At 39.9% G+C, this 25931-nt stretch overlaps 1 protein-coding gene across 2 annotated transcripts in view; it reads left to right on the forward strand.

Moving 5' to 3' along the window:
- Positions 1-25931, forward strand: part of cpne5b (copine Vb) — a 116910-nt gene that overhangs the window by 70549 nt on the left and 20430 nt on the right. For both annotated transcript variants that reach the window (XM_070852147.1, XM_070852139.1), the window contains 3 exons: positions 2242-2305; positions 14990-15093; positions 16539-16643. In XM_070852147.1, the coding sequence (XP_070708248.1) occupies positions 2242-2305; positions 14990-15093; positions 16539-16643 (273 nt within the window). The remainder of the gene's footprint in view (positions 1-2241; positions 2306-14989; positions 15094-16538; positions 16644-25931) is intronic.

The raw sequence follows: 25931 nt of genomic DNA on the forward strand, positions 1-25931 counted from the left end.
ACATGAAGGTGCTGATGACTTTTTCCAAGTTAGTCTGTTGGCTGAAGCTGGATTTATCTGATTTCTTTCTCTACCCAGCTTCAATGCAGAATCTAATGCCAGACTTTTAGTTATGGCTTCACAGAGGGACACAGAAGGCTTGGAGTAAGACTAGGTGTAGTCACACCAGCTTTTGAAATGAGTGAGATCAATTAATTAAGGGTGTCAAAAGACTTTTTCTTTAGATTGAGGAGATTTGAGCCAGCTTGCAAGTTATAACAAAATTTAATCTTACATGTAAGAGGAGCGTTTAACAGTGCAACAACATCATAGAGGTTACAGAGTAAAAGGCTCAACCGGTGAGCAGATACAGTTGGTTTTTATAATGGGAGTTGTGGGTGTAGCTCTCACACATTGTGTGATCATCTACTAGCGTGATGCGAAAGACATTTGGGCTATTCAGGTCTTCTTGTCCTTGTAGATATGAGGCTACACACCGTTGCAGAGCACACCCTCGATTTTCATACTGTCTGGCAATTCACGAGCATGTCCTCGGATGGGAATTCTTATAACAAAGGGATTTGTTGTTAATTAAAGCATGCCGTCTCAACAGTGCAGATTTTTGAGGGAATGGAGAACCAAACAACAGAGGAATCTATCATAGCTTCTTGTATTAGGTGTATTGCACCACCCACTTCAACACCCACACATGTTTTTTGAGTTGTAAACTAAAACATCTAACTGTACTGTAATGAAACAGCAATGCTGGGGTTAGTTTTCACTAAAATACTAAATATATAAAAAAAATGTATGGGCATTTCATGTGTTGAAATTGGCGACACAAACCATCTTGAACCTTATAAAGTAAATGCTGAGATAGAGTTGACTGAGACCTGTCTACAACATGAACTTTAGGGAAAAAAAGTATATTAACATCCACCACATCCACACTCATTTTCAAACACATATTCATTGACACTCATTATTCACAGGAGTTTATGTTATAGCGTTTGCCAACGTGTGTCATCAACAAAAGAGTAGAGCACAGTGTACAGCTAGGCAATACATGTGGCTTTGTCACTGAGGTAGTGATTTTTTTTTCTGCTTCTACTTCTTTTTTTTTCCTTTTAATATCTTTTCCACTTACAACTTTTCATGTCCAAATATACGGATTCCATTTCATGGGCATTACAATTCAATTCCACCTGTCACCTTGAGTGGACTAAAGGACTGGGGAGATTTAGTCTTATCTGACAGGCTGCCAGCAATTCAAGTGCCTAAACACTGGCACACACACTATACATAAGGCCATTACTAAGGCATTAAGACAAACATATGCATTTCCTGTTGTGCTCTAAACAATAGTAAGAAAATAGGGAAAAGAGACAAAAGAGAAAAAAAAACACTTTTAAAATTGAGAGATGTGAAAGCTCATGACCTCAATCTGCATTAGATGATGGTACTGCAAGGGACAGGATGTCAAGGTATCAAACATATATACTGGCTCTGTTATTTTGGCCTTGAGCAGTGGACTTCAGTCTTCACCTTCCCACAGTGTAAAACACAAAGAGCAAGTGATGAGAAGTAAAACAGAATATAATTGTAGCAGAAAAAAAGAAGCAAAAGAATATGTTTACACGTATTCAAGTCCTATTGGATCTTGCATGACCACCAAGCTGCTTTAACAGACTTGTGAACTGAGGTTGCGAAGTTGGCTCATTCCTCTCCGCTGAGGGTAAAGGCTTCAGTCTCATGTTTTGACAACACAACTGATGATGGATTGATTTGTCACTCCAGCTTAGTGTAAAAGTTCTTCTAATGAAGACAAGAGGAGAGGTAATTAGACGGCTTTTTCGATGCGAGACACTGAGTTATATGAGCTGTGATGTGCAGTTACAATGTCTAGGGAAACAAACCGAAATACATCCACCAAAGCATACAAAGTTCATTACACCACTACATTACTCATGGATAATATTTGAAATAAAAACCTCTCTCTGAAGTCTAATTGCCTTGTTATAAATCTCTCCAAACATAACATAACTTGCACAAAATTCCTCAGAGGTATCTCAGGTTGAGCACATGGTCCTACTGAGTAAGATATATAATACAATCAGGGGGGCTAATTCAGGGTTGGAAAATTAACATGTTTTTACTCTTGGAGTGGCCTTTATTGATGACTTAAGAGCCAAGAGTGGACACATGAAAGATGTGTTTCGTTTAATGGCATCTAACTCTTATTGTTTTCTCTTTGCTCCACAGAGGGATCCCAGGGAAGAAATGTGGCACCGTCATCCTGTCTGCAGAGGAGCTGAGCAATTGTCGAGTGAGTAAGCCATAATGATCTCCCCCGCCAAACACACATTAGCAGGCAAACATCTGTTAGCAAAGCCTAGCTAAACAGATTCTGTGCATAAAGAAGATGCACAGGGTGGAAAAGCTTCCTTCAGCTTCCTGTTAACGTTATTCTTCATTTAGAGCAACAACAACAAAAAAAAGTCAGTGTTCAATCCATAAGAAACTAAGTTCATCTGGCAGGGGGTTAACTTTAATACCCCTTGATTACCGACCAAAACCTGTGTGTAGTATCAAGAATGGAAAGGTGGCATTGATTCTTAGGTTTGACTCTTATTCTTTAGTCAGATATTTCATAATTTAAATCAAATTAATTTTGGTATTTTCAGATTGTATTTTATATAGTACTTTATGCACTTGTATGGCTGCTTTATGTTAAGATGATTTTAAGCACAGATGAATTGTAAAAGTTTGGCTCATTTTGTTCAAAACAGAACCCTGCACTGTGCACATAATCACGTATTCTTCCTGGATTATTAATTTCATTTCTGTAATTTTACACATACAACACTTCACATGTTGTATGCAAAATATGCTTTTGCTGCTCTGGTCCAGTTTTGCTCCTCAGCACGGTTATAAAACACATGAAGAGCATTTCAGAAGTGTATCTAGTTCGTGTTTTGCCTGGCTGATAAATTGACTGTTGAATGAATGTGTTTCTTGTGTGTATTTACTGTTTTGTTATGCTGTAGACTACAGACGGCAGCTAAAGTGAAAGTGAAATAGTTTTTTCGTCTTTTTCCAAGACAAACCTCTCGTCAAACATTGTGTTAAAAATCCCTCTGACTGGTTAATGTCTGGCCTGGATATAATATGCACAGGGGCTTTTAGTTTGAAAACCCACCAGCTTCTCTTTGCCGTTTGTTTGTCTGACTTTATGCCTGCTTCATCTGCTCTGTACTGGCTGACACGTTGGGCCATGTTGAGCATTGAAAATAGAACTGCTGCAAGTCTTTAGCGGAGTGGAGCGCCAAGCTGTGGCGCTGCCAGAACACGACACAGACGCCCCTGGTAGGTTTTAGCCTTTAGGGATGCCATAACGAGGAATTTTTCCCACTGGGCAAAATAAACTTGTGACACTGGTGTTACCAATTACACCAGACATTTTACAAGAAAAGGGACCAACTCAACAAAACCAAAATGACAGAGGGGGCAAGAGAGTAAGTGGTGGGCTAGTCATGTAAAGGGTGTATATGCCCAAACATCATTTAACACCTGCAACACCTACTACTGTGGCAAGCTTACTACATATATCTGCTTATCCTTCTACATACAGCACCTGCACTACACTCTCTCACTGAGACACACATACAACACTTTCAGGAAATGACAGTCGGGGCAGCTGCCCTCACTCTGCGGCGTGTCCCCTTGTTTAATGAAATGACCCAGGAACATGATGGGGCGACTGCTGATTGCTCCTTTAACCAACACAGTGCTGTAAAGCTCTGGATGCTTCACTGGACGCCCAGCACGCAGATTAGAGGAGGATATTGAAAAGCAAGAGAGTGCAACAGAGCAAATGACACAAAGAGAGACAGAGAGAGGGAGTAAAGGAAGGAAGGAAGATATAATGGCACAGTGAAACTGAAAGCGCAAAAATGATAAGATGGACAGAAAGACACATTTCTGAGTGTGTGTGTGTGTGCAAAAGAGAGAAAAAGAGACAGACAGAAACAGATTCAAAGACAGTGAAGTGAATCAATAGGATTATTTCACGCTCAGCATGTACCAGCCCTTAGCTATAAGAATAGCTTGGCTGATGATAGTTTGAGAGCCAGTGTTAGTTAATTAAAACGCAGCCCTGCCTGACCTTGTCCCTTGTAGCATGTGGGACACACACACACACACACACACACACACACGTGCACTTACTTTCTCTTGCACACGCTATATACGCTTACATACGAACACACCAACATAAACATGGAAAGCCTCTTGTTAAAGCCTGCAAAAAAGCTTTTAAACCCACTGTATGTGATCTGCCTGGTACCAGGGGCAGACATGCAAAGTTAACAACTAAAGAGCCAGATTTTTCCCACTGAAGTTGGTGGAGACCAAAACAGAGCCAGTGTCCATATCTACCACATGTATAAATAAGAAACGATTTGCTCACAATTTTGCCATATTAACTTTGAATGTGATTTGCCAGTGTTGTGTTTACAACTTGTCGCCACTACACCGAAGTGGCATCAAGTTTAGCAGCTTCAAAGTGCGGCTACAGAAGCTACATGGAGTCTTCACATGGAGTAAAATATTTAAACCCAAGATTCCCTGTGCATAATTTTACACAACTCTTTCTAATTCAGCCTGACACATTTGATATTTTGACCAGAATTTAAAATAAAGCTCTCTGGCCTTTGCAAAACGCTTGTGTCCACAACATGAGTTAGTAATGACGGACCTGCTGTTGGGTCTGGCAGGGGTTGAGGAGGTTAAGACGCATTTAGCATTCATGAACTGACATTATTCATCAGTTTCCATTCGTGACCGTCTCAAGAGAAGGGAGTATGTACTGTGCGAGTGTTGTGTGAATGATTTGTGTGTTTTTTGCTGACAGGGTATGTCAGCAGTCAGTAGGAAAATATGATACATTTGTACACGCTCATTATTAAACCTCATCAGCCAACCTTCTTTGTCATGCAGACAGTGCAGAAAGTGTGTGATGGACAGTTTATATTTCTCTTTCTTATGAAAAGGATTATAGAGCTCTACCGGTTTGAAAGAAGACTTGGCATCAAAAACTGTTGCTTGTCAAATTATTCTTATTCCAAATTGTTAAATCTTTGTATCTATTATAAACTTTAAATGACAAAAAGATGAACCTCCTGAAGGTTTCCTGAAGGAACAAACGTAGCTTGTGAATTGAATGATACACAAGTCAAGAGTTATCTATTTAGTAGGAACTATACTGTAGCTCAAGGCTGTCATTATTTAAACACGGGGGTCTTTAGCTTTCATTGATTTGAGTTGGCAGGTTTATGAGACATTTTTATAAAACTAAAATAAACTAAAAAGTCATAACAGACTTTTTTGTTTACTTTATTTTTATTGCTTGGATACTTTTTTAAAACTCGTCTCACTTCAGGAGTTGAAGGAAGAACAGCTGAGGTTATAGCAAAATGTTTGACAACAGATACCATCAAGTAATTGTCTTTGAAAAAGAACAGAAAATCAATTAGCCCTACTTCAACTTGCCTAATGTGGTCTTCACAATATCCACCGGCACAGGTGGAGAAAACATAAGCAGCCTAAGAGCAGCCCAAGATGGCCAGTGACATTGGCTGTGATATGTTATAGTTTGACAATACTATATACTTAATACAATTATTTGCTTTTTGCTTAGAGCTAGATGAGAAAATCAACACCAATCTCATGTCTGTATGCTAAATATTAAGCGTGCCAGCAGCCAATTAGCTTAGCTTAACTTAAAGACTGGAATCAGGGGGAGGCAGGTTACCTGACTCTGTTCATCAGTAACAAAATCTGTCCTCTAAAAACACGACAATTAACAGGTTAATACCTGTATATTGTGGTAGTTTTACATTGGTTACAGTAATGATTGTAACAGGGAGAATGATGTACTTCTCTTCACTTTCTTGACCAGGAAGTAACATCAGCTGTCTAAGGTTGTAACTCAAAGACAAACTGAATATCAATATTACATCAAACGTCCCATGTTGTACGACCCTGCACTCTCCACCTTCTCATGTTTGAATTATTTCTCAGTGTAATGCCAAAGGTTACAGCAGATTCAACAACCAACTGTAGGGTAGGAGTAGACATTTCTGATCATTTTGAATGAACACAACAGTTTGGATTTGATAAATCGGAACTACACTGCTCACAAAAAGTTAGGGATATTCGACTTTCAGGTGAAATATATGGAAAATGTAAAAAGTGAATGCTACAGTGATATTATATCATGAAAGTAGGGCATTTAAGTAGAAGCATGCAATGGCAATTTTATTCATCTTAAACAATTTATTGAAAGAAAATCTAACAGTGGTGGGTATACCACAACAAAACATTTTCGGTGTCTCAATAAATTGGGATGAGTAGTGTATATGGACAAAATACTCTTGTCCCTTGAGGAACTTGACTGGCAATTAGTAAAAGTTTATGAGAAATGCACTATGCACTACTATAAACTATGGCTATCAATTACCACTGGGTTGCATAGATTTGATTAACTCGTACTTGTAAACTCAGCTGACACACATGAAGCAACCAAATTGTAGGGGTGGCTACAGCTAAATACAAAATTTTGAGTGTGGGGGCTGTTAAGCAGCCTTCAAAATAGAGCTCTGCAATGGAAAATAGCATTCTGACAAATACAGCCCACTCTCTTCTAGTCTAGCAACAATGTTGCTAGACTTGTTGTTTTATCTAAATAAAGAATACAGTAGAAAAGCTCATCTGGTATTAAGCTGCATTTAAAATATGGGAATGGGAAAAGTAAACCTTTGCACCAATGCATTTTAAATTAAAAAAAGGAACACTTCCACGCAGTAGAAGTTTGAATTTCCGCTGATAGTTAACGATGCCCAGTAAGTCCAGTTGCATTTTTTCACTGCCAAGTATTGTAAGGCCGGTCCATGTACAATAGGATTTTTTTTCTATCATATTTGCAAAAGGGCATTCGAGTGGTGCAGAGTGGGAGCAGAGCAGTGTGATTTTGCCTGGAGCGTCTCTTCTGTGTTCCCTCTCGCTTCAAGATAAAGCTCCATCACACAAGCAAGCTGATACAACTCATGGAGGATTTTCATTTCGCTTCATTTGCACAAAACCGCAGGATTGTTTTGCATTAGTTTAAAATGCAGTCACAGCCACTCTGCAAAAACTGTAGTTCTCATTGAAATAACCTTACATTTTCATTTAATGTTTAGTTTGATACGTTTTGTATGGTGGCCTTGAGAGCTCAACGCACTGCAAGAATGGAAAACATGAATGCAAAAGTCACAGCAGTGTGACAGTGTGGTGTGTCTGTCTGTCTATGTGAGACAGAACCTCCACATTTTGCTTTCTCTCTTCCAGGCCCTCTACTTGATCCTTTGATTGTAAATTTATGTCATGAGTAAAACCACAAAATTTGATGAAACATTCTCCGTTTTGAGCAGAATCGTTGCCTCACTTCTCGTGATAGATCCATGTCTGCCCACCTCACTTCCTGCGCTTCCATTCACTATGCTGTCCTCTTTGATGCCTAAATTTCCCGTCACATTGTGCAATAAATCAGAAGGGTGACACCACATTTGCTATGAGGCAAACCTGAACTGGTTTTCAGGTAATGTGAGCAGAGAACATATGAGAGAGAGAAAATATCAAAATAGGAAACCTGGAGCAGGCTGGAATGAAGTGATTAGAAAGTGCTTTGAGTGGGGAGCAGGAATTGCTGCTGATTCATTCCACTCACATGCACTTTTTGGCAATCCTTGCTACAAACCAACAACCAACAACATTAATCACAGAGTTCGTATCCCGTGGCTCTGAATCAAGCAAGGAATCCAGGCAATTTGTAGGATCACACATTTAACAGAATGTACAATCACTGAGGATCATGTACTCCATGTTACCTATCATAAATCTGGGTGTTGTTGTGTGTGTGGACACACAGAGATCCACCACACGAACAGCAGGGAGTCATTTGTCTTTGCTTATCATGTCAGGTCCACCTTCCCTATCTCCTTTCTTCTCCTTTCCTCTCCTTTCTCCCTACCTCATCATTTGGCCTTCTATTGAGTCACTACTCCCCTCCTTCCCCTCTCCCTTTCACCTTTGCCATATATCTTTTTTTCAATGTTTAACCCTCAGAGGCACAAACACACTGGCTCACACTAATTCATGCCCTCTATACTTTTACTACCAATCCCTTTTGTCTTCTCCCTATCTTTTCCCTTTTTATTGCTACAACTATAACTCTCACTGTAGCATACATACCCACACCAGAGACACTGCTCATCTCTCACGTCACAAACACTCCTTCATTACTTCCCTGAGGGTGTGAATGTGTCTCTATCCAGCCTGGCCCCCCACTTTAAATATTGATAGCCTGATTCTCTTCATATTAGCGACTGGCTGTTGATCACAGACCTTTGCAAGAGTGTGTGTTCGTGCCACAGAACCTTAATGAGGCAGGAGCAGATGCATATTTAATATCCCAACACATTCCATCACCATAAATGCTTTTATGTGCCTATTAGCTCCGCAGAGATTTTGCAGCGTGTCCTTCCACTCACTGACTCAGAGCCCCAACGTTGACTTACTGTACCTGATTGAATACTACATACTGTGTCATTTTGTGAGCAACTTGATCAGCAAGCCATCAGAGATCCATTCAATTCTTACAGAGCAAGCCCTGTGTTTACAGCTCATAATGTTATGTAAAATTGAAAAGAAGCTGACAGGATAACAGTATTGGTGGATTAGTTGCTTTAATCTATTTTGGTCCAGTCGGGAATAAGAAGCAGCACTAAATGAGCCTTTAGACTCATGTAGAGCATTTGCAGAGCAACACTGCATTTCATCTTCTGATTTCGAAGGGAAGTAAGCATAATGTGTCTTTCATCTGCTGCACTAAGTTTCTTTGGCCAACCGCTGCGTCTACAGTCCTCAACGTTGCCCGTTTCTTGGTGCTTCTCCAAAAGAAATGAAAGTCCATTTTGAAATCTTTGCCTGGGAGAGACCCTGCTGACGCAGTATAACTACCTTGTGTCTTGTTGCTGTGCTCAGTCTTGCCGTGGTGTATGATCTGTGTTTTCCACAACCTCACCATGGTAGCAGAGTTTGGCTGTTCCTCACCCAGTTTTAAAAGCTGTTTCTGTTTCAGTTAATGACAGAGTTTCAACCTATATGAAATTGATGATCATCAGCACCCATTTGGTTTAATTGGTTAATCATACACCTGACTATGATCTTACAAAATCCCTGACTTTTGTCAAGTGCACCTAGAAGAACTGATGCTGTTTTGAAGGCAAAGGGTGGTCACACCAAATATTGACTTGATTTAGATTTTTCTTCTGTTTGCTCACTTTGCATTTTGTAAATCAATAAAAACAAACAATTACATTTTATATTTTTGAAAGCATTCTTACAGTACTGTATATATACATTTATTGACGTATTTTAGATTAAACTGCCAATACAGGAAGTGACTTTCACCTGATCACCCTGTATGCATTTATTTTGCCAGCTGAAGGTTGCCTGGTAACGCTTCCTCTTATATAATGTGCTGCAGTCTTTATAGGTTAATTTACCCATATTACACAAACTCGGTGAAAAAATCAAAAGTTTCACAGTGTCGTGATGAGTCACACTATGCCATATATGCACTGCTGGTGTAGCCAGTATACAGATGTGTTTTGCAGCATATCTGCACTGTGTATGGTCCGCATACGTTGTGTGTTTAATGTAGCCAGAGCGTTAGACACTTGTTACTCAAACTGATATATTGCTATGTGATGTGGCCCGACTGTCAACTTTGATGAAATGGAAATGAACAGTAATTTAGTAATGAGGTTTGTTGAAGAAATTATAGTTTATATTATTGTCTATTCATTTATTGGCAATTGTCTTATCATGCACATATACAAAATGGTTTTTTTTTAAGTTCTCCTTTTGATAGTTTAACTGATCAAATTACAACTTATTTTTCCAATAACACTAAACATGCTGTGGTGAACATGATGCAGTAGATATGAGTAGTGAGACAACGCCATGACAAGCTTAGGAACACTTCACTAAATGAATGCTAGAAAAACAGAAACTGTAGATTGCAGCAAGAGAATCCTCAACGTTCCTGCAGGGCAACACACCTGACACACAAACATACTGTAACTGTTGGCTGTGAGTTTGCCTTTGATCTGCTCTGGGGGGAGATCCCAGAGAGGCTGTGCTGCATACTTGCTAAGTTTATGTAGATTTCTGGTAGTGCTGTGACACGACTAACAAACATGCATATAGACACTAATAAACTTGATTCTTAAACTGCACGGATTCACAATTTACAGGATGAATGAAAAATCTCTGTCTAGATTTTCTTTTGCTGGAGACAGCAAGCAAAAAGTTTCAAAATAAGTTATTTATTTAGTTATTTTGTGCTTGTGTGTATTTGTACCTAATGTGTGAGCTTGCACATATTGTATACACGTACAGGTATTCAGGGGTTTGGGGGTTATCAGACAGGAACTTCAGTGATGTAAAACTCAGCCTGAGGATAGTAGAGCCTTTGAGGGAACTGGAGCCTAGGGCTGTCCCTTTAATCACTTTTATTAGGTGCAGGGATAAACATTCTTCACAATATGTAAATGTATGTGGGCTGCAATCTGGTGCAGCCTAGATTTTCAGTTTGAACATTGCGTTCATATTTAAGAGAGATTACAATGTCACAATCAGTACTTGTTGAATTTATATCCAGAATCTAGGGACAGAGGACAGAAAGCAACAGAGATTAAATGAAATATGTTGCTACAGCAAATATTTCTGCCGTCATATGGTTCCAATGACACAAGCATTCATCTGCTTGGGTGTCACTCAGTGCGCAGCATGGGAGCCAGGAGTATTTGAAAGGGTGTTTTTAAGACTATGAAAAGGAGTGAGAGAGTAAGTTGTCTGTGTAGGAGGCTTGTGTGAAATGGCAGACATGAGATGTGTCCTCAGGGTGACGGTGGGAATACAGATAAAGTTCCCTTCGCTGCTGAAGTGGAGATGATGTGTTCATGAGTGTGTCAGAGGGAAGTGTGTACTGCACAGTTCCTGACTGTGTGTGATAAAGACAGAGGGGACGCTGTGGCAAGAGGCACACAGGAATCAAAATGGGCATTAATGGGCATATGTGCACAGCAATGCTCCTGCTCTCACTCTCACACACAGTCTGTCACACTTACAACCTCACACACATTCTTTTGCTGATTTGCCACTCGGCACACAGCCAGACACGAGGTGCAAGCTGCAACATTAAAAAGCTATTAAGCTATCATTAGTGGCACCATGGCTGCCCAGTGTAAGGCCTCGGGCCCTGACAGCAACAGCGATCTACTGTTATAGCATCCGAAGATACTGTAATGAACCCACTGTGTTTCAGAGATTAGCTACAGCCCATATGCCAGAGATAAGTCGGATCCCTTCCCTGCATTACCACCACCACAGAGAGAGCCAAGTAATAGTAAACAAGTAGTGCAGGATTCAACAGCAGCCATGTGATTAATATTTGTGGTTGGTAAAAGTGCTGGAGTGTTTCATGATAAACAACTGCTGAGAAAATGCACAATCAGGCTTATTTGTTAGAGGGAGAGAGAGGGTATACCACAGAGAAAAAAATAAGAGTAGGTTTGCAGTGAGAATAAATCTCCTCGCATCTGCTGCTGGGCTTTGATTTATTCAAGTTACATAAAATGTTTTTATGGTCTTAGTTTTTCTTTTGAATGCACAATAGCCTATGTGTATATGTATTCAGACACAATCAATACTTCATAGAAATATACCTATGTGCGTAAAGAACTTTGCCAACTGTTAATCTGTTCACGTAAGGGACAATTCAGAATCAGCAGTAAATCAGCATGCTGTTCTCAGAAATAAAATATACGTTAATGAGGAGCCTCTGTGGAGCCTCTGCTGTTGTGGTTTATTGACCTACTGATGTGAAAAGGCTGCATGCCTAAAGTTTTTAAAAAAATTATTGTAACAAACCTTTGGATATAAAAGCAAACCTTGGGGAGTACTACTCCATATGAAGGGGGACAAAAAGCCATATCAAGTCATTTGTGGCTCTACAGGGAGCTGTGTGAAATCTGATGAATTTAGTCAAGTGGGGCTGACGACTGAATGCAGATGAAGACATTTCTGGATGCGTAACATTCAGTTTTGCTGGAATATAGTATACTCTACGCATGGTCTTAAACTGTAAGAGCTTTTGCTTCCAATTGTAAGTGCCAGAGTGTACATTTGAACAAATCTGAAACCACTCTTCCTCATCAATTCCTCCTCTTGATCAATTTCCCATTTTGTCTTTGTAGAAAGACTATTGTCCGTAAAAAAAAATTAAAAAAATCCAACAATCCTAGGTAAAGTTGGGCAGTGATTTTCGATTATTTTTCTGATGGACAGTGTTTTCTCCATTATTGTGGATTTTGGTTCCTCAATTGTTTGTTGCATCATCTGAATAAAACTTCTTAATTGCAAAAAACAAGTGCTCCCACATATAAGCAAGCAAAAGTTAGATTTTTTTCTGTATTTTTCTGACCGGAGTTTGAAAACATAATCACTAAATATAAAAAACAGTGATGGGTTCTTCCATATAGGAGAATAGGATGATAGAGGCAAATACTCAGAGTGAGGTGTAATTGGGTTGCTTGTTATTTTTCATACCACAGTAAAGGCCATAATTCAAGTTCAAAGGTAATATATCATTGTTTTCTATTCTTGTCCACATACAGGATTTTTAAACCATAGCGTCAGCGGTCTTACGCGTGCTGTCCAGTTGTATATTTGATGTTAGCTAGACTAACCCCCCAGGAGAATAATGATTGGATCTTCTTAAAAACCTACAGGGACTTGAATAGAGAACAATAATGTTGTAATAAATAAGTTTGCCCAAGGAAAATGTTCATCTTCAATACATTCAGATGGCCTAAGAGCAATACTGGGAATGTGAGCCATCGTTTGAGATCTTGAGATCTGCCTCAATGTTTTCCAGTGCAGGGGTATAGTTAATCTCATCCAAATTATTTGAAGTTAGAAAACCTAAGTAGTTGTCCCACTTCCACTGGCTCAGGAGTGAGCTACTGTAATGGTTTGCAATTCTATCAGTTTTTCTCCATTTGACTCCTACTGTCGATTGCTCTCTCCTCTTCCACTTTTTTAATTTGCCATGCAAGTAATTGACCTGCCCTTTTGCCATGCTCTTATGTTTAATCTGTTAATAATTTTATAACCGTTTTGTTTTCAAGATAGTAATTTCAGCTACTCAAGTGTTCAGGTAATAAAATTCAGCCTGACTCTAATCAGTTGCTGCAGAGTAGCATCATCCTTATCATTGCTATGCTTCATTTCAAACTCATTACCTTTTTTTTTTTTTCTTATACCAGAATTTTGTTTATTTTTCTTTTTAAGTAGGAGTAGTAAGTAGAAATACAACCTTCATAGAATGCTTTGAAAGTTTCCCAAATAAGAATAGGGCAAGTATCCTGGCTCTGGTTAGTTTCCATGAAAATATAAATCCACCAAAGTCCACAACTTTGTGTCTGCAGTAGCACAGTAATTGGAAGATTGGCAGTTCGATCCCCGACTCCTTCGGTCTGCATGTTAAAGTATCTCTGGGCAACAGACTGCACCCCTAATTGTTTCTAAAGGCTGAAGCATCAGTGTGCTAATGTGTGTGTAAATGATAACCTTCTGAAGAGCTGGTCGGCACCAGCACCTACCATCAGTGTATGAGTGTTTGTGTGAATGTGAATGTAGTGTAAGTGTTTTAAGTAGTCAAAGAACTAGATACGCTCTATACAAGTCCATTTACCATGTCAGTGCTCCAGTGGTTTTAAATTTTATAGTCACTAACAAAGGTGAATAAGCAGATATAGTTCTAGGTAAGTACTTATGTTCTCAAACAGTCTATAACAGCAATGTTTATCATAAAAGAGTCAGTGCTTAAAGAAGAGGTATGCACTTAGGACTATATGAGTATTCCCTCCGATAAAAAGAAGAAAGTGAAACTGCTTTGTGTTTGATGTTTCTCTGAAATATATTCAAAGCATCTGATGCTTCCCAGATGCTGTGACAGGTTCAAATGAAGTTATCTTGATGATTGTTACTCATGCTAGAAATAGACATGGTAAGCAGCTGCTACTAATGTTAGCAGGACCGCTGGCGGGTGGATGTGGTATTATGGTTAGCAATGCCACACACACACACCAATAAGCCATTAAGCTTGTATAAAGATTATAAATGGGTGTGTCAGGCTGACTGCCAGTAGTTCATACTATGACAGCATGTAAGCAGATGACTTTCACACAGACTAAAACAACAGACAATCACATGTCTTTCATAATGGGATTCACGAAATAGTTCTCTTGGCCTCTCTTTCTGCTTTTCAGCAGCTGTGTTATATTTGTGGGTGTTTGCTTATGAACATCTATGATATTAACATGAAACCTGTTTACTATGTAGCGTTAGAGTCACCCAACCTTGAATTCTTTTCACTATTAGGAGTAAACATACAAGAATAGCAGAGTTGTCTGGTTGCTATTGGTTTTCTGGTGTTTCACGACCATTACAGTCTCACAGGTGTGCAGTGGTCGCTGTGAATGGATCAGTGTGCACACATGCTTACCTTAGACTAATTTATTTGCCCTAATAAACTTGCTGCTTTGATACAAAATCTAATAACATATTTTAGTAAAAGCTTCTCTGTTTCTGTGTGAAAAATAAGATCGTAACAAGGGTACATACCCATACACACATCCTGTAGGTACCAACACGGACTACAGTATTCATGCAGTATTCATCATCTTATTGTGTGGTGCATCCGCCTCCATCTGCTGTCCCACTGTAAACTGTGAAGATGAAAGAGAAGTAGTCGGGGAACCAGAGCAAAATAGGGCACGTAAATGATACCTGATACTGATGCACAGCTCTCTCACAACATCTCTATGTATCCCTGCAGGACAGCGCCACCATGCAGTTCTGTGCCAACAAGCTGGACAAGAAGGACTTCTTTGGCAAGTCGGACCCTTTCATGGTCTTCTACAGAAGCAATGAGGATGGAACGTGAGTGCTTGGTGTGATTTTGAATTAGTTTGTAGCTGCAAGTGTTAGTGCCGCCAGTGGACTGCTGTTTAAGGAAGCCTCTGGAGACAGACACTTTCCACTGAGATGTAATCCTATTACAGTGAGGTAGCTGGTATCAAAAGCCATACTCAAACAAGAGTTGCTGAATCTTGTGCTACCAAAGCTTTCCAACGTCTATGGTGAGAAAACACTGTCAGATATTAGGTTACACACTGTCAGATATTAGGTTACGTTCTTAGAGCAGGATAAATAAAGCTTCTGTGTGACCTTGGAACATCAGTTCGGAGACATCAGAAAATTAAGTTTTAAAGAACAATTTAAAGGTTTCAGTAACATAATAAAGAAAACGTGGAACAGAATGGGGAACAAAAATAGAGAGAACATTAGAGGAAATACAATATAATGTATATGTATAGTGTGAGAGGAGAGCTGCAGTGGTTACTGAGGTATGTACAACTTCAGAGGCTGCATACAGAGACGAGTATCCTATTAATAACACAGCCACAACTCCCATGACTGTGCCTTACATAAATGACTCCAGGAGAGCAAATAGGAAAGAGAGGCAATTACTGTAAAAAGCATAAAAGCAAGAAAAAACAATCTGCATTTTCCATCAATAGGACAAACACTTTCAGTTTCTGAGGCAATTCACACAGGGATGCATAACACTCCCCCATCTCCTCAAACTTTCCCAGAGTGCTGTTCAGTCTCCCAAGGGGCTTTGCAGTTGTGGCAGTGTCAGCCCTATCTAACCGGAGATGTTTTAGCAAGTGCTTCATTAGCCGTCTTCTAGCTTTTCTCTGTATTTTTTTTTCATACATAACAGGGTGGGAAATGGATCCCCACAGACGTGCTAGACATATCTGTTCTTGATGCCAGAGGAGGGTACAAATTAGAGGCCTGTGTGGCTAAAAGAATCACAAGGTTTTAAAAGGCTTCAGGCACTTATTGGAGCACAAGTAATCCAAGGCTTTAGGCAGAAAAAAAAAAAAGCGATATGCATTGTTGCTTTTCGGGAGGATATTTGGGGGTTACTTGATAGACATTTATGTGGCTCTGCTCAATGAAACATTTCAGATATCAGAGGAATCCATTTGCATGTCATTGTCACACTTGCGGTCAAGGGAAAGGATTTTAAAAGCAGACTGAAATATTAAATTATTCTCTGTGGTCTGAAACACAATATAGCTGGGAGACAGGCCAAGCGGTAAACAAAGCTGGGTGCAGCCCTATTTAAAGCACCTTTCCTGCCACTGTAGGATTTGACATTGTCTCTCCTGTTGCCTTTGTCTCCTCAGTTGCATGCTAACCCCTTATTTGCATATTTATCTCCCTTTCTGGCTTGTATAATTAACAAATAATTATCTCTGCTTCTTTTTGAACATACAGTATATTTCCTAACCTTCCTCCTCCTCCTGCTGTAGGTTTACTATCTGCCATAAAACAGAGGTGGTGAAGAACACGTTGAATCCAGTGTGGCAGCCTTTCACTATCCCAGTACGAGCGCTCTGCAATGGAGACTACGACAGGTACAATGCAACTCCCACCCGGCTTTACGCTCCCTGATCCCCACAGCTGCTATTTATCCTTTCGCAGCTGCACTCGGCTCCATTTATTCCCGCTATTTCTCCATTATCACACACGCATACCGATACTTGTTCACACACCCAGAACAGTCAATAATGTTGGCCACATTGACATCTTGTGTCTTCATTGAATTCTGTTGGCTCAATCTATCGACTGCCTTTATGGCTCTAATTAAAATTCCTGTGACTGACACACCACGTACTGATGACAGCTATTACTACACCCTGAGCGTCGATGGCTTTAACCAGCAAAAATCAATACTATTTCAACATGGTGCAGTGTTAAGCCTCCCGTTCTTTCTACCGTCACACCATTTCTTCTGCTGTGTGCAAAGGACATCCCTCTTTATTGATCTTTGGCAGAATAGCACAGGTCAAACACAATGAGCCTCTCTAATCTCAAACCTCCTCATGGCTTTTTGTTATCAATACTATTCTACTCAGATATAATCTCTGAGCAATGTATATGTATATGTTATAACACTTTTATAACACGCTACATTTCATCCCAACAGTGTGTGTAAACTGACCATTCACTAAACCCATACCCTCAATAGCAATTGTCCAATCAAAGTTTAGTAGCGATAACAGGAACTTCACCACATGTTTAAGCGGTGTACATAGGGCTGTAGTAAAAGCAATTTTCTGCATTTAAAGAGTTTGGAAGTAGCAGCAGTACACTGTTAGCCTTTGCCAAAACCAAGAATACTAGAGTAAAAGTGTAAAGAGTTTGTTTTCTAACATAAGCTGGAGTGTTGGCATGTCCAGCTAACTAGCTTATGTTTAACCTCAACAAAGGTTTCTTCCATGGTCATGCTGTGTTGCATAAAAAACCTTGTTCATGGCAAGCACATCCACCGCATGGTAACGAATCTTGGATGCATGCTACTATATGAAACTGTAGGCTAATGTTAGCTCGCTGTCACACAGTTTCTTGGATTTTTACACTTCAGCAACCCCAGCCAAACTTGCTATCTGAGGTAAAATGACATCCAAAGGTAAAAGTGTAGCCCACACACAATTCTGCAGGACCAGGATTACTAATCTCAATTTCACCAATGTATTCTGGCCATGTCCGCAATATTTGGCCTTGAAGGCCACTAGGCCCAAACATCTGTGGAATAAACTGGTGAAATTGCAATTAGTCAACTTGGTCCTGAAGAGTTGTTTGTGCGCTACCTTTTGCTATTCAATGTTGGTACCTAACTTGTAGAAACACATCATTAGTCATCCTAAGAACCTTTTCAACCAGTTACACCTCAGTTAAAAGTGAGTATACAAACAATAAAGCATAAATCTTACCTCTTTCTAGTTTGTTCAAGTATAAGCTAATCAGCCAAACAAGGTTGTGCTACAATGACGTACGAGTTTAATCTTTGATATTTTGACATTATCATACTTCCAATGCTAACAAGTGTCTTCATGGAAGTGCAGGGACAATGTCGCTGCATGTTTTCTACATGGATCATCAAATTATTAATATTAAGAAATCATTAGAATTTTGCGTTTTAAATCTGCCATGTTATTATTGTGTCAGTCATAGTAACAGTAAGTAAGGGTGACTTGGCTTAGAAGATGGTTAGTTGATGAAAAATAAATGAATGTGAGAAAATGAATGTAGGCCCATGAATGTACAGTTTGATAAATACTCTGAATACTGTTAATATAATTTGGTCTATTATCATCGTTTTGCTTTTACACATGGGCTATTGAAAACACTGGATCACATTACAGACTAAATATCTAAAATAATGATGGGTTGCTCTTCCCAGTAGGCACATAATTAATGTAGACATGTTGTGTCAGAGGGGATATGAATTCATTTTTCTCCCGGCTTATCTGCCTGTCTCTAATTTAAGAAACAGTGCTGGGAAGAAAACAAGCTAAATCATGACGGAGCCGTGAGGGGAGATGAAAAAAAGAGTGACAGACAGATTACTTTTGTGGGGGGAAATATTTCATGTGGCATACTGTATCTTTTTTTTTTTTTTCTGCTTCTCACGCTTTTCTCATCCCTCTCTCCCAAAGGTTTCTGTCCTATCTTTTTTGTGTGCAGTCAAACTCTAATTACTGAGAATGCTGAGAAGCTGGTGTGTGCTCAGAAAACTGCGATAAATCCCAAACAAACCAACAGGAACAGAGCTGCTGATGGGGTTGTCTCATGGATGTACGGGGTTGCCTCGAGAATTATTTGATGCTTGGGAAATGTTTGGCGAAATTGTGTGAGCCAGCCAATCAGGTATGAGCTCAAGAAGGGGTCACTACCCTGTCAGAGCCAATCATACTTGAGGGATTGAGCTGGGCATCAAAGGCACTTCCTAAAATGCTCCTGTGCCATGCAAACATGCACAAACACACACACACACACTTAGAGTTTAATAAAATGTGACAAGCCACAAGCTGAAACAGCCTGAAATGCTGCAAGTCTTGAAATATCACCAAGACAGCGCTATAAACAGGTTATATACTTGTGCGTGGGTAAGGAGCAAACTTTGTGTGTCAGTGCATGCTTGTTTTTTGTGTCCATATTTCTATGAGGGAGGAGTGGGGAGGTCTGTCTGATTGTCTTCTTAATTATATAGTTCTTGAGACCCATTAATAGAAAATGATTTCATCCTCTGGGATGTTACATTATCATCCAAATTGTATTTATGCAACAAGCACAGTTCTTAAGGCTGTCAGTGCTTTTGATCCATGTAATTACTGTTTACGTCCATCAAAGAAAGCTTCCAGTGATTTGAAAAGTGCTACAGTGGTGCCCATACCCTAAAGAGCGAGGGAGAAAAAAATAAATCAGGAAAGTCAGTTCAGATCTATTTTTATTATACGTGATGTAGTGTCCTAGACTTACTGAGATGAACGAGGCATTTGACAGAGACTGCTTTTGGTCTTCTGCAGGACTCAGGACAGGACATGGAGTCCTGTCACACTTATTGTGGCATGCTCCTCATCATCACGCCATGTCTGCGAAGGTGCTGGGTGCAAGGAGAAAACTGAATTATAAGATGACTAAAGACCATGATTGTTTCTTTAGAGATTAGTTGAATGTAATGATTCCATCTCAACAGTTCTGTACTTTATTTATATTGGCAACTTATGCAAGATAAACCATTAAAAGTATATAAAGAGTGTATACAAGTATGGCTGGTATGAGGAGTTAAACTTTCCCCTTACTTGTGATGCTAAACACAACTAATGTTATGTTCACATTAAAATCTTAATGGAGAATCCTCACATTGTAGATGGACCAAACAGACTGTCCACTTCAGGCCCCTTGTGGAGAAAATAAATTGCGGATGCTTTGTGCATTTGTATTCAGCCAAAAACTCAAACAGCCAGTGGATTTGATTTGAACACAAGTCAAGTTTCCATCCAAATGTTGCGCAAAGGAAATGCAATTTATAGCATATTTCCACTGCAGTGGAGGAGTTGAATGCATCGTGATAAACAGTCGGTGGCACTACCACCAGCTGGGTGCCATTAAAGCAGAAGAGCACCAGTCAAACCTCATGCGATGGGAAACCATATGGAAGAAGTGATGGAAATATAGCATTTATGTGTGTTTCATGTATTCTTTTGAGAGACATTACAATCTCTTCCACACAGATCAAATGTTCAGTCTTTTCAGTAGAGCAGAAGTTTCATGTACGTCATTGTTTCACTGTGTTTGGTTTTTATCAGTACACCAACTTCTCCAGCTCAGACTTTTTGTCTAGACTTTTTGTTTTCAAATTTCCGGCATTTTCTACTCATGGGCTCATATAATCAGTTTGAAGAAAACACTTACTGGGATACCCTGAGAGAGGTGTGATGTCTCCTTACTTCTTGCTTTATATGAGCTCCTTTATATGACCCTGAATAGGAAGAGTTACACAAGGTGAACATTACTATGTTTATTGCCTTTCTGTCAGGGTGGGGAGGCGGTAACTGTGGCTCCGGCTGCTTGTTATCTGGGTTGGCATTTATTCTTTTCGCTCTCACTCCAAGTCCTGCACATGTTAGAGAAGGTATCGAAACACCTCTGTCTGTAGCGTGTAGAGTATTAGTCCTCTCAAGTATGACCTACTGCTGATTTACTTTGCTCTAATTAGATCAGTGTTTCAGTTTGTTCCTCTCATTAGATGCACCACAGGGCAAAAGGAGAAGTTGGAGCGAGTTCAGCAAAGTGCGTTTCCGAAAGGGGCACTCTGCTCTCACAACTGACATCTCTAGAGGAACAAAAGGCAGGAAGACACTTTGTCTCGGCTAAAAAAGATGATGCATCTTTCCAGCCGATCGCGTGACTTTCTCTCTCTAACCAGACAACTAAGCACTGGTAAAAGGCACCTGAAAAAATGTACTGCACTCTATTCCTCCTGCTGGAAGTGCCATTTACTCTGATAGGTTTTAAATGTGAGGTCCACTTTAAACTCTTGATTTTATCCTTTCTTTAATATATGGTTGATTGCACTCAGACTTGTATCTATGGAATCCTTTAAAAGAAACTCTAAAGCTCTCAAGTCAGGTGATGAAAAAAGGTGTATTTAGTTCCATGGTCTCTCTAAGTAACAGTCTTGTATTATACAACAATTATAGTCTCCGTGGGGAGCTGCACTTCATTTTGCACTCACTGTGCCCTGTCCATTCACAGACTTTTTCTAAGGTCAGTGTGGTGTTGCATCTTCAGTCTTTTGTGCCTGGTGTAAAGTGCTTTTGGCAAAAACAAGAATGCGTGTCTATACCAGTTTCCAAGGTTGAAAGTCTGAAATGCGCTTTGCTACAGCTGTTCAAAAATGATTTCAAATCCAAAAGGTAGATCAGGTTTGTTTGAATCTCAAATTTTAACTCAGAAACAACCTGGCCAAGATATCCAAAAGCTTTTGCAAAATGCACATTTTAATATCTTTTCAATAAAATGTGTGTCCCCTACTAAGAGAAAGGACCGTCCTCTCTCTTTTTCTCCTGCTCCATCTTTAAGAAAATGTGTGTGAAAACGCTCCATTTAGATTTGGCTCCCTTCATGATGTCACAAAGGGAACTGTCGATCATGTGATGCCTAGCCCGTCAACAGGCTGACTATCCCTGCTCACTGAATCCACCTCACTGTCCACTATTGTTTTTTCCTCGCTAACTCCAGCTCCCAGTAACAGGAAGTTGTTATGGTTGAGAGCAAAGCAGATAGGACATTAAAATACAAGTATGAACTTAGAAAGGAGCATAATGTATCGATCCGGTACGTTGGTATCTGCTACTACTGCAACAGTGGCACATGCAGATGCAGCGGCTGGTGGCTCCTTCAAATTTTCAGCCTTACTGCTGAAAGCACATATTACCCATGCCAGATATACGTTTAATAAGCACTATAAAATGGAACAGGGTTTTGGATTAAGAGCAGTGGACCTGACGACCACGGCACCGCAGCGGTTAGTGCAGCCACTACAGGAGGAAAAAGAGAGAGCAACCAGATAAACAGACAAGCTAATGCAGCTGCTCCTGCTGAATGTCTGGCTGCAGGAAGGTGGAGTCGACATGATGGGATTCAGCTTGGCTAAAAAAAATCAGAGTCTGTTTGTGTGTTAACGTGAGGATAAAGACCATATTTCACCACCATCTTGTTGCTGCTGTTTACATTCATCAAGATGCAGTTTTAAAAAAATGCACAACTGAATAGTTTCCTGTGTGTACATGATTAGTTAATAATGAATAAATACGATATTGTAATTATTTAATGTAATTATCTGGTGTGTGTGGTGCAGAGGAGCTACAACTTCCATTTTGTTGTACAACCATGTGTTGTGTAATGACAATTAAATATTCTTGTATCCGTGAAGCAAACCTGATCTTATTAAGCAAATGCAAAAAAATCTCATTAAAAACTGTCCTAAATTGTACTGAACAAGATAATGTTACAAACCTTCAAGAATGATATGATTAAATTTGCAGGAGTTAAATAACAGTGATGGTGTATACAAAAGTCCTTAGTGAAGTGAAGTGTAGTTACAGCCTCATTACCTCACACATAAAAAGATCCCAAACAGTTTCACACAGGGAATAGATGCATCAAAAAAGGATGTATTTGGTTTTGGTTCATATAATTGGTATCAGGACAGAATCAGGACAGAAAAATGGGGATCAGGGCATGGAGAATGACCTGATATTAACTTTTTGTGATATAGAGAAAAAAAACATTACATTACAATGTGCAGCCATGTTGGACAAATGCCACACTGGACCAAGCGCAATTGGTGCTGCACAAAATCTGTCATCAGGAAAGTGTTGCTTGTTATTGGTAGGAAACAACACTCGGAAATCCCAGATCTGAGACATCGCCAAAGGCTATCTGTCTACCATATTTTAGTCAGATCTGTTGGTAACCTTTTAAAATGTGTGCAAACACACGGACAAGGATAAAAACACCTCCACCTTCCAACAGTTTTGGCTGGCGACAGGGTGGCGCTGTGATTAGGCAGACTGTGCCTCAAGTGGTAGGATCTAGTAGTCTTTGGTGACAAGGAGAATTTAAGGTGTCCTTGAACAAACCCGTCTCTCTGTATGTACATACACTGGAAACAACAGACCAATCTGGTAAGGAGACTGGAAGGGAGGAAAGCAACGTAGGGCAAATATAAGGAGAGGAGAACGGGCACCAAAGGCAAGTATACTTTAAGTGTTACAGAAGGAGAAACCGAGATCCAAAATGTCAAAGGCCCCTTTCCAGACGAGTGACTCAAGGAGAAGAGGATGAGGGTGTGTGAGGAGAGGGGAGGGAAATGGAAGGTGCTGCTGTTGTTGCTGTTGCTCAACAACTGATGTGTGAAGAAATTTAAATTCCCTCAATCTCTTAAAGTATACATCCTCCATACCCTGTGCATATGGTTTCCTCTGTTTACGAGGTACCTAAAGCACATGTATGTTTTTGTGCTGATAACTCATTGAAAACATCAAAAGAGTCGGTTCTTTCTCATTACCATGCTAGCCCAGGTTACTCGAACATTATCTATTTCCGTCCTTGGCAAGAGATCACAGACAGATCTGTGTAATTGGAGCTGAAGAATTGTTCACTGTCAAATGCAGTCTCTTTTTTCCCTCAATTATATGCGCCTCCATTACTGAAGATGAGTCATGTTCATTAAAGATGTCTTAGAATAGTTGCTGGAGATATCGGTGGCAGATTAGTTTTGGAGTGTATATTGTTTTGAGAGTTGAGAGTTCAAGAGGCCACTCGAGGATCTGAGCATCTGGTCTTTTGATGCAGCTGTAAGTTAGGATTTCAAATAAAACGAGTGCAAATGCTTTGAGCTCGTAGGATGACAGCTTCCTGGTGCTTTATTTGAGTAACATGACGTGCGCCAAAACTGCACCACTTCTACCTAGCACCAGCACTGCTTATAGATTGGTCAGTGGAAGCGATGCCCTTCGCTTTCATTCTGTTTCTGCGGTCTCTTTCTGCCCCCATCTTATCTCTACCTGTTTCCTCTATTTTCTATGCTGGAAGAGAAGCATCATGTGTCTACCAGCTAGGTGACAAGCGCATTTTTTCTAGCACACAGCCTTGAAGATAACCTCAAAAGAACAAACTGTCACCGCAGAACGACAGGGGCCAGGTGGCGGGGAGGAAGCTGGGCTTATTTCAGGGATCTTTCAATTCCTGTGTGACAGGAAAGAGTCTCTGATGTGCCGCTTGCTTCCATTTTCTTTGGATCTGGGCTGGTGTCAGTACTTGTGTAAGACGAAGTGGGGAAAGAGGGGAGACATGGGGGTGAGATCAATGCAACTCAGAAATGAAAGTGCCAAAAGTTTTGGGGGGTTTTTTTTGCATTCTGCAGGGACACCGTTTCTGCTGCATTTGTGTAAAATGTCGTCAAAGTGTCTTTTTTCTGATGTTCTGTTCATTGTTGGAAGTTAGCATGTGCTGCAGTTTGTGTTTTCACACAAGTTGACTTTTTCTCTTGCAAGCAGCAGCCAGATGCTCAGCATTGTTCTAAAGCTGGCAAGTTTCCTAGTTTGAGAGCAAAGTGAAATCCATTTAATTGACTTTGGGGTTCCCATATAGCACTATTTTCAAAATACTTGTAACACTTAATATCAACAGATTCCTGTATGATATCTAAAAATGGCCATATCTTTTAAAATAGCTCTGATACTTTTTGATTAAGATCCAACCCACTGAATCATTTAGCTATTAGCACACCAGACTGACAGACTCTTTCAAGTAAATTAATTAATAAATACATCCTCAAACTTTCTATTGTGATGAGAATGGAAAACTCCAAGGCTCAAAGGGTTTGCATGAAACAGGAGCACACACACTTATAGCTGCTTTCTCTTGTCCCTGTTAATTACAAAAGCCTCAATGATACCAATTGTAGTTGAAAAGTGTGGTTATTTCTCCCCAGCATGATGGCACTATAGCACCTGTTTAGACACTTGTTGTACTCCCTAAATGTGCTGACAATTTTACACCTTAGCTTCATGGTCCAACACTCCACAGAAGTAATTTCCTCTTTTAATTTCTGGTTTTGTGTATAGTGCTTCAACCAATGTGACAGATTATTTAAAACGTTTTTGACCACTAGTCGTGCTGTGGAGCAATGTGTTTACATGTGGTTCCTGAGTTACATGTACCGTGCACACGTATGGAAATCCATATGCACACGTGCAAGCAAGTGGGGCAAAAAGAAATAACTTAGCAGTCATTTTCCATCAATTTGGTTTCTTTCTCATTCCCGTCTTTCTTTCTTTTTCTGGTTCCCCCACTTTGCCCGTCCTGAGGGGAGACATATCTATCACAATGTGCACTGGTGCTCCAGCATCAGCAGTGAGTGCGGAGCAGACTAAAACATTTTTTGTTAAGCCTGAAAGGGGCCTCAGAGCACCTTTAGTATTATGTATGTATTTATTTATTTATGATACGAAGTTCAGTCTCTCAACTGATTTAAAAATAAAAAAAATGCAAATAAGAACGAAGATTTCATTCCAGGCTTTTCAAGGGGCCCTCTTTGCAATGGGGCCCTGGGTAGTCAGTCCAACTCCCTCCCCCCCACTATGACACCCCTGCAGATTTGATTTTGTTTATTTACAAGAAAACTCCAGGGACACTTTTAAATGATGTGCCTGATAGATTATTTTGAAGCAGCAGAAGACAGACACTGGTGAGCAGCACTATTTTTGTAAAAAAAAAAAAAAACAACTCTAAAATGGTTCTGATGACAAAATCAAAAGCAGAGAACTGACCGAGTAACAAGACAGGTT

Source organism: Pempheris klunzingeri, chromosome 2 (assembly GCF_042242105.1).
Source record: "Pempheris klunzingeri isolate RE-2024b chromosome 2, fPemKlu1.hap1, whole genome shotgun sequence".
In the NCBI taxonomy this organism is placed as follows: Eukaryota; Metazoa; Chordata; class Actinopteri; order Acropomatiformes; family Pempheridae; genus Pempheris; species Pempheris klunzingeri.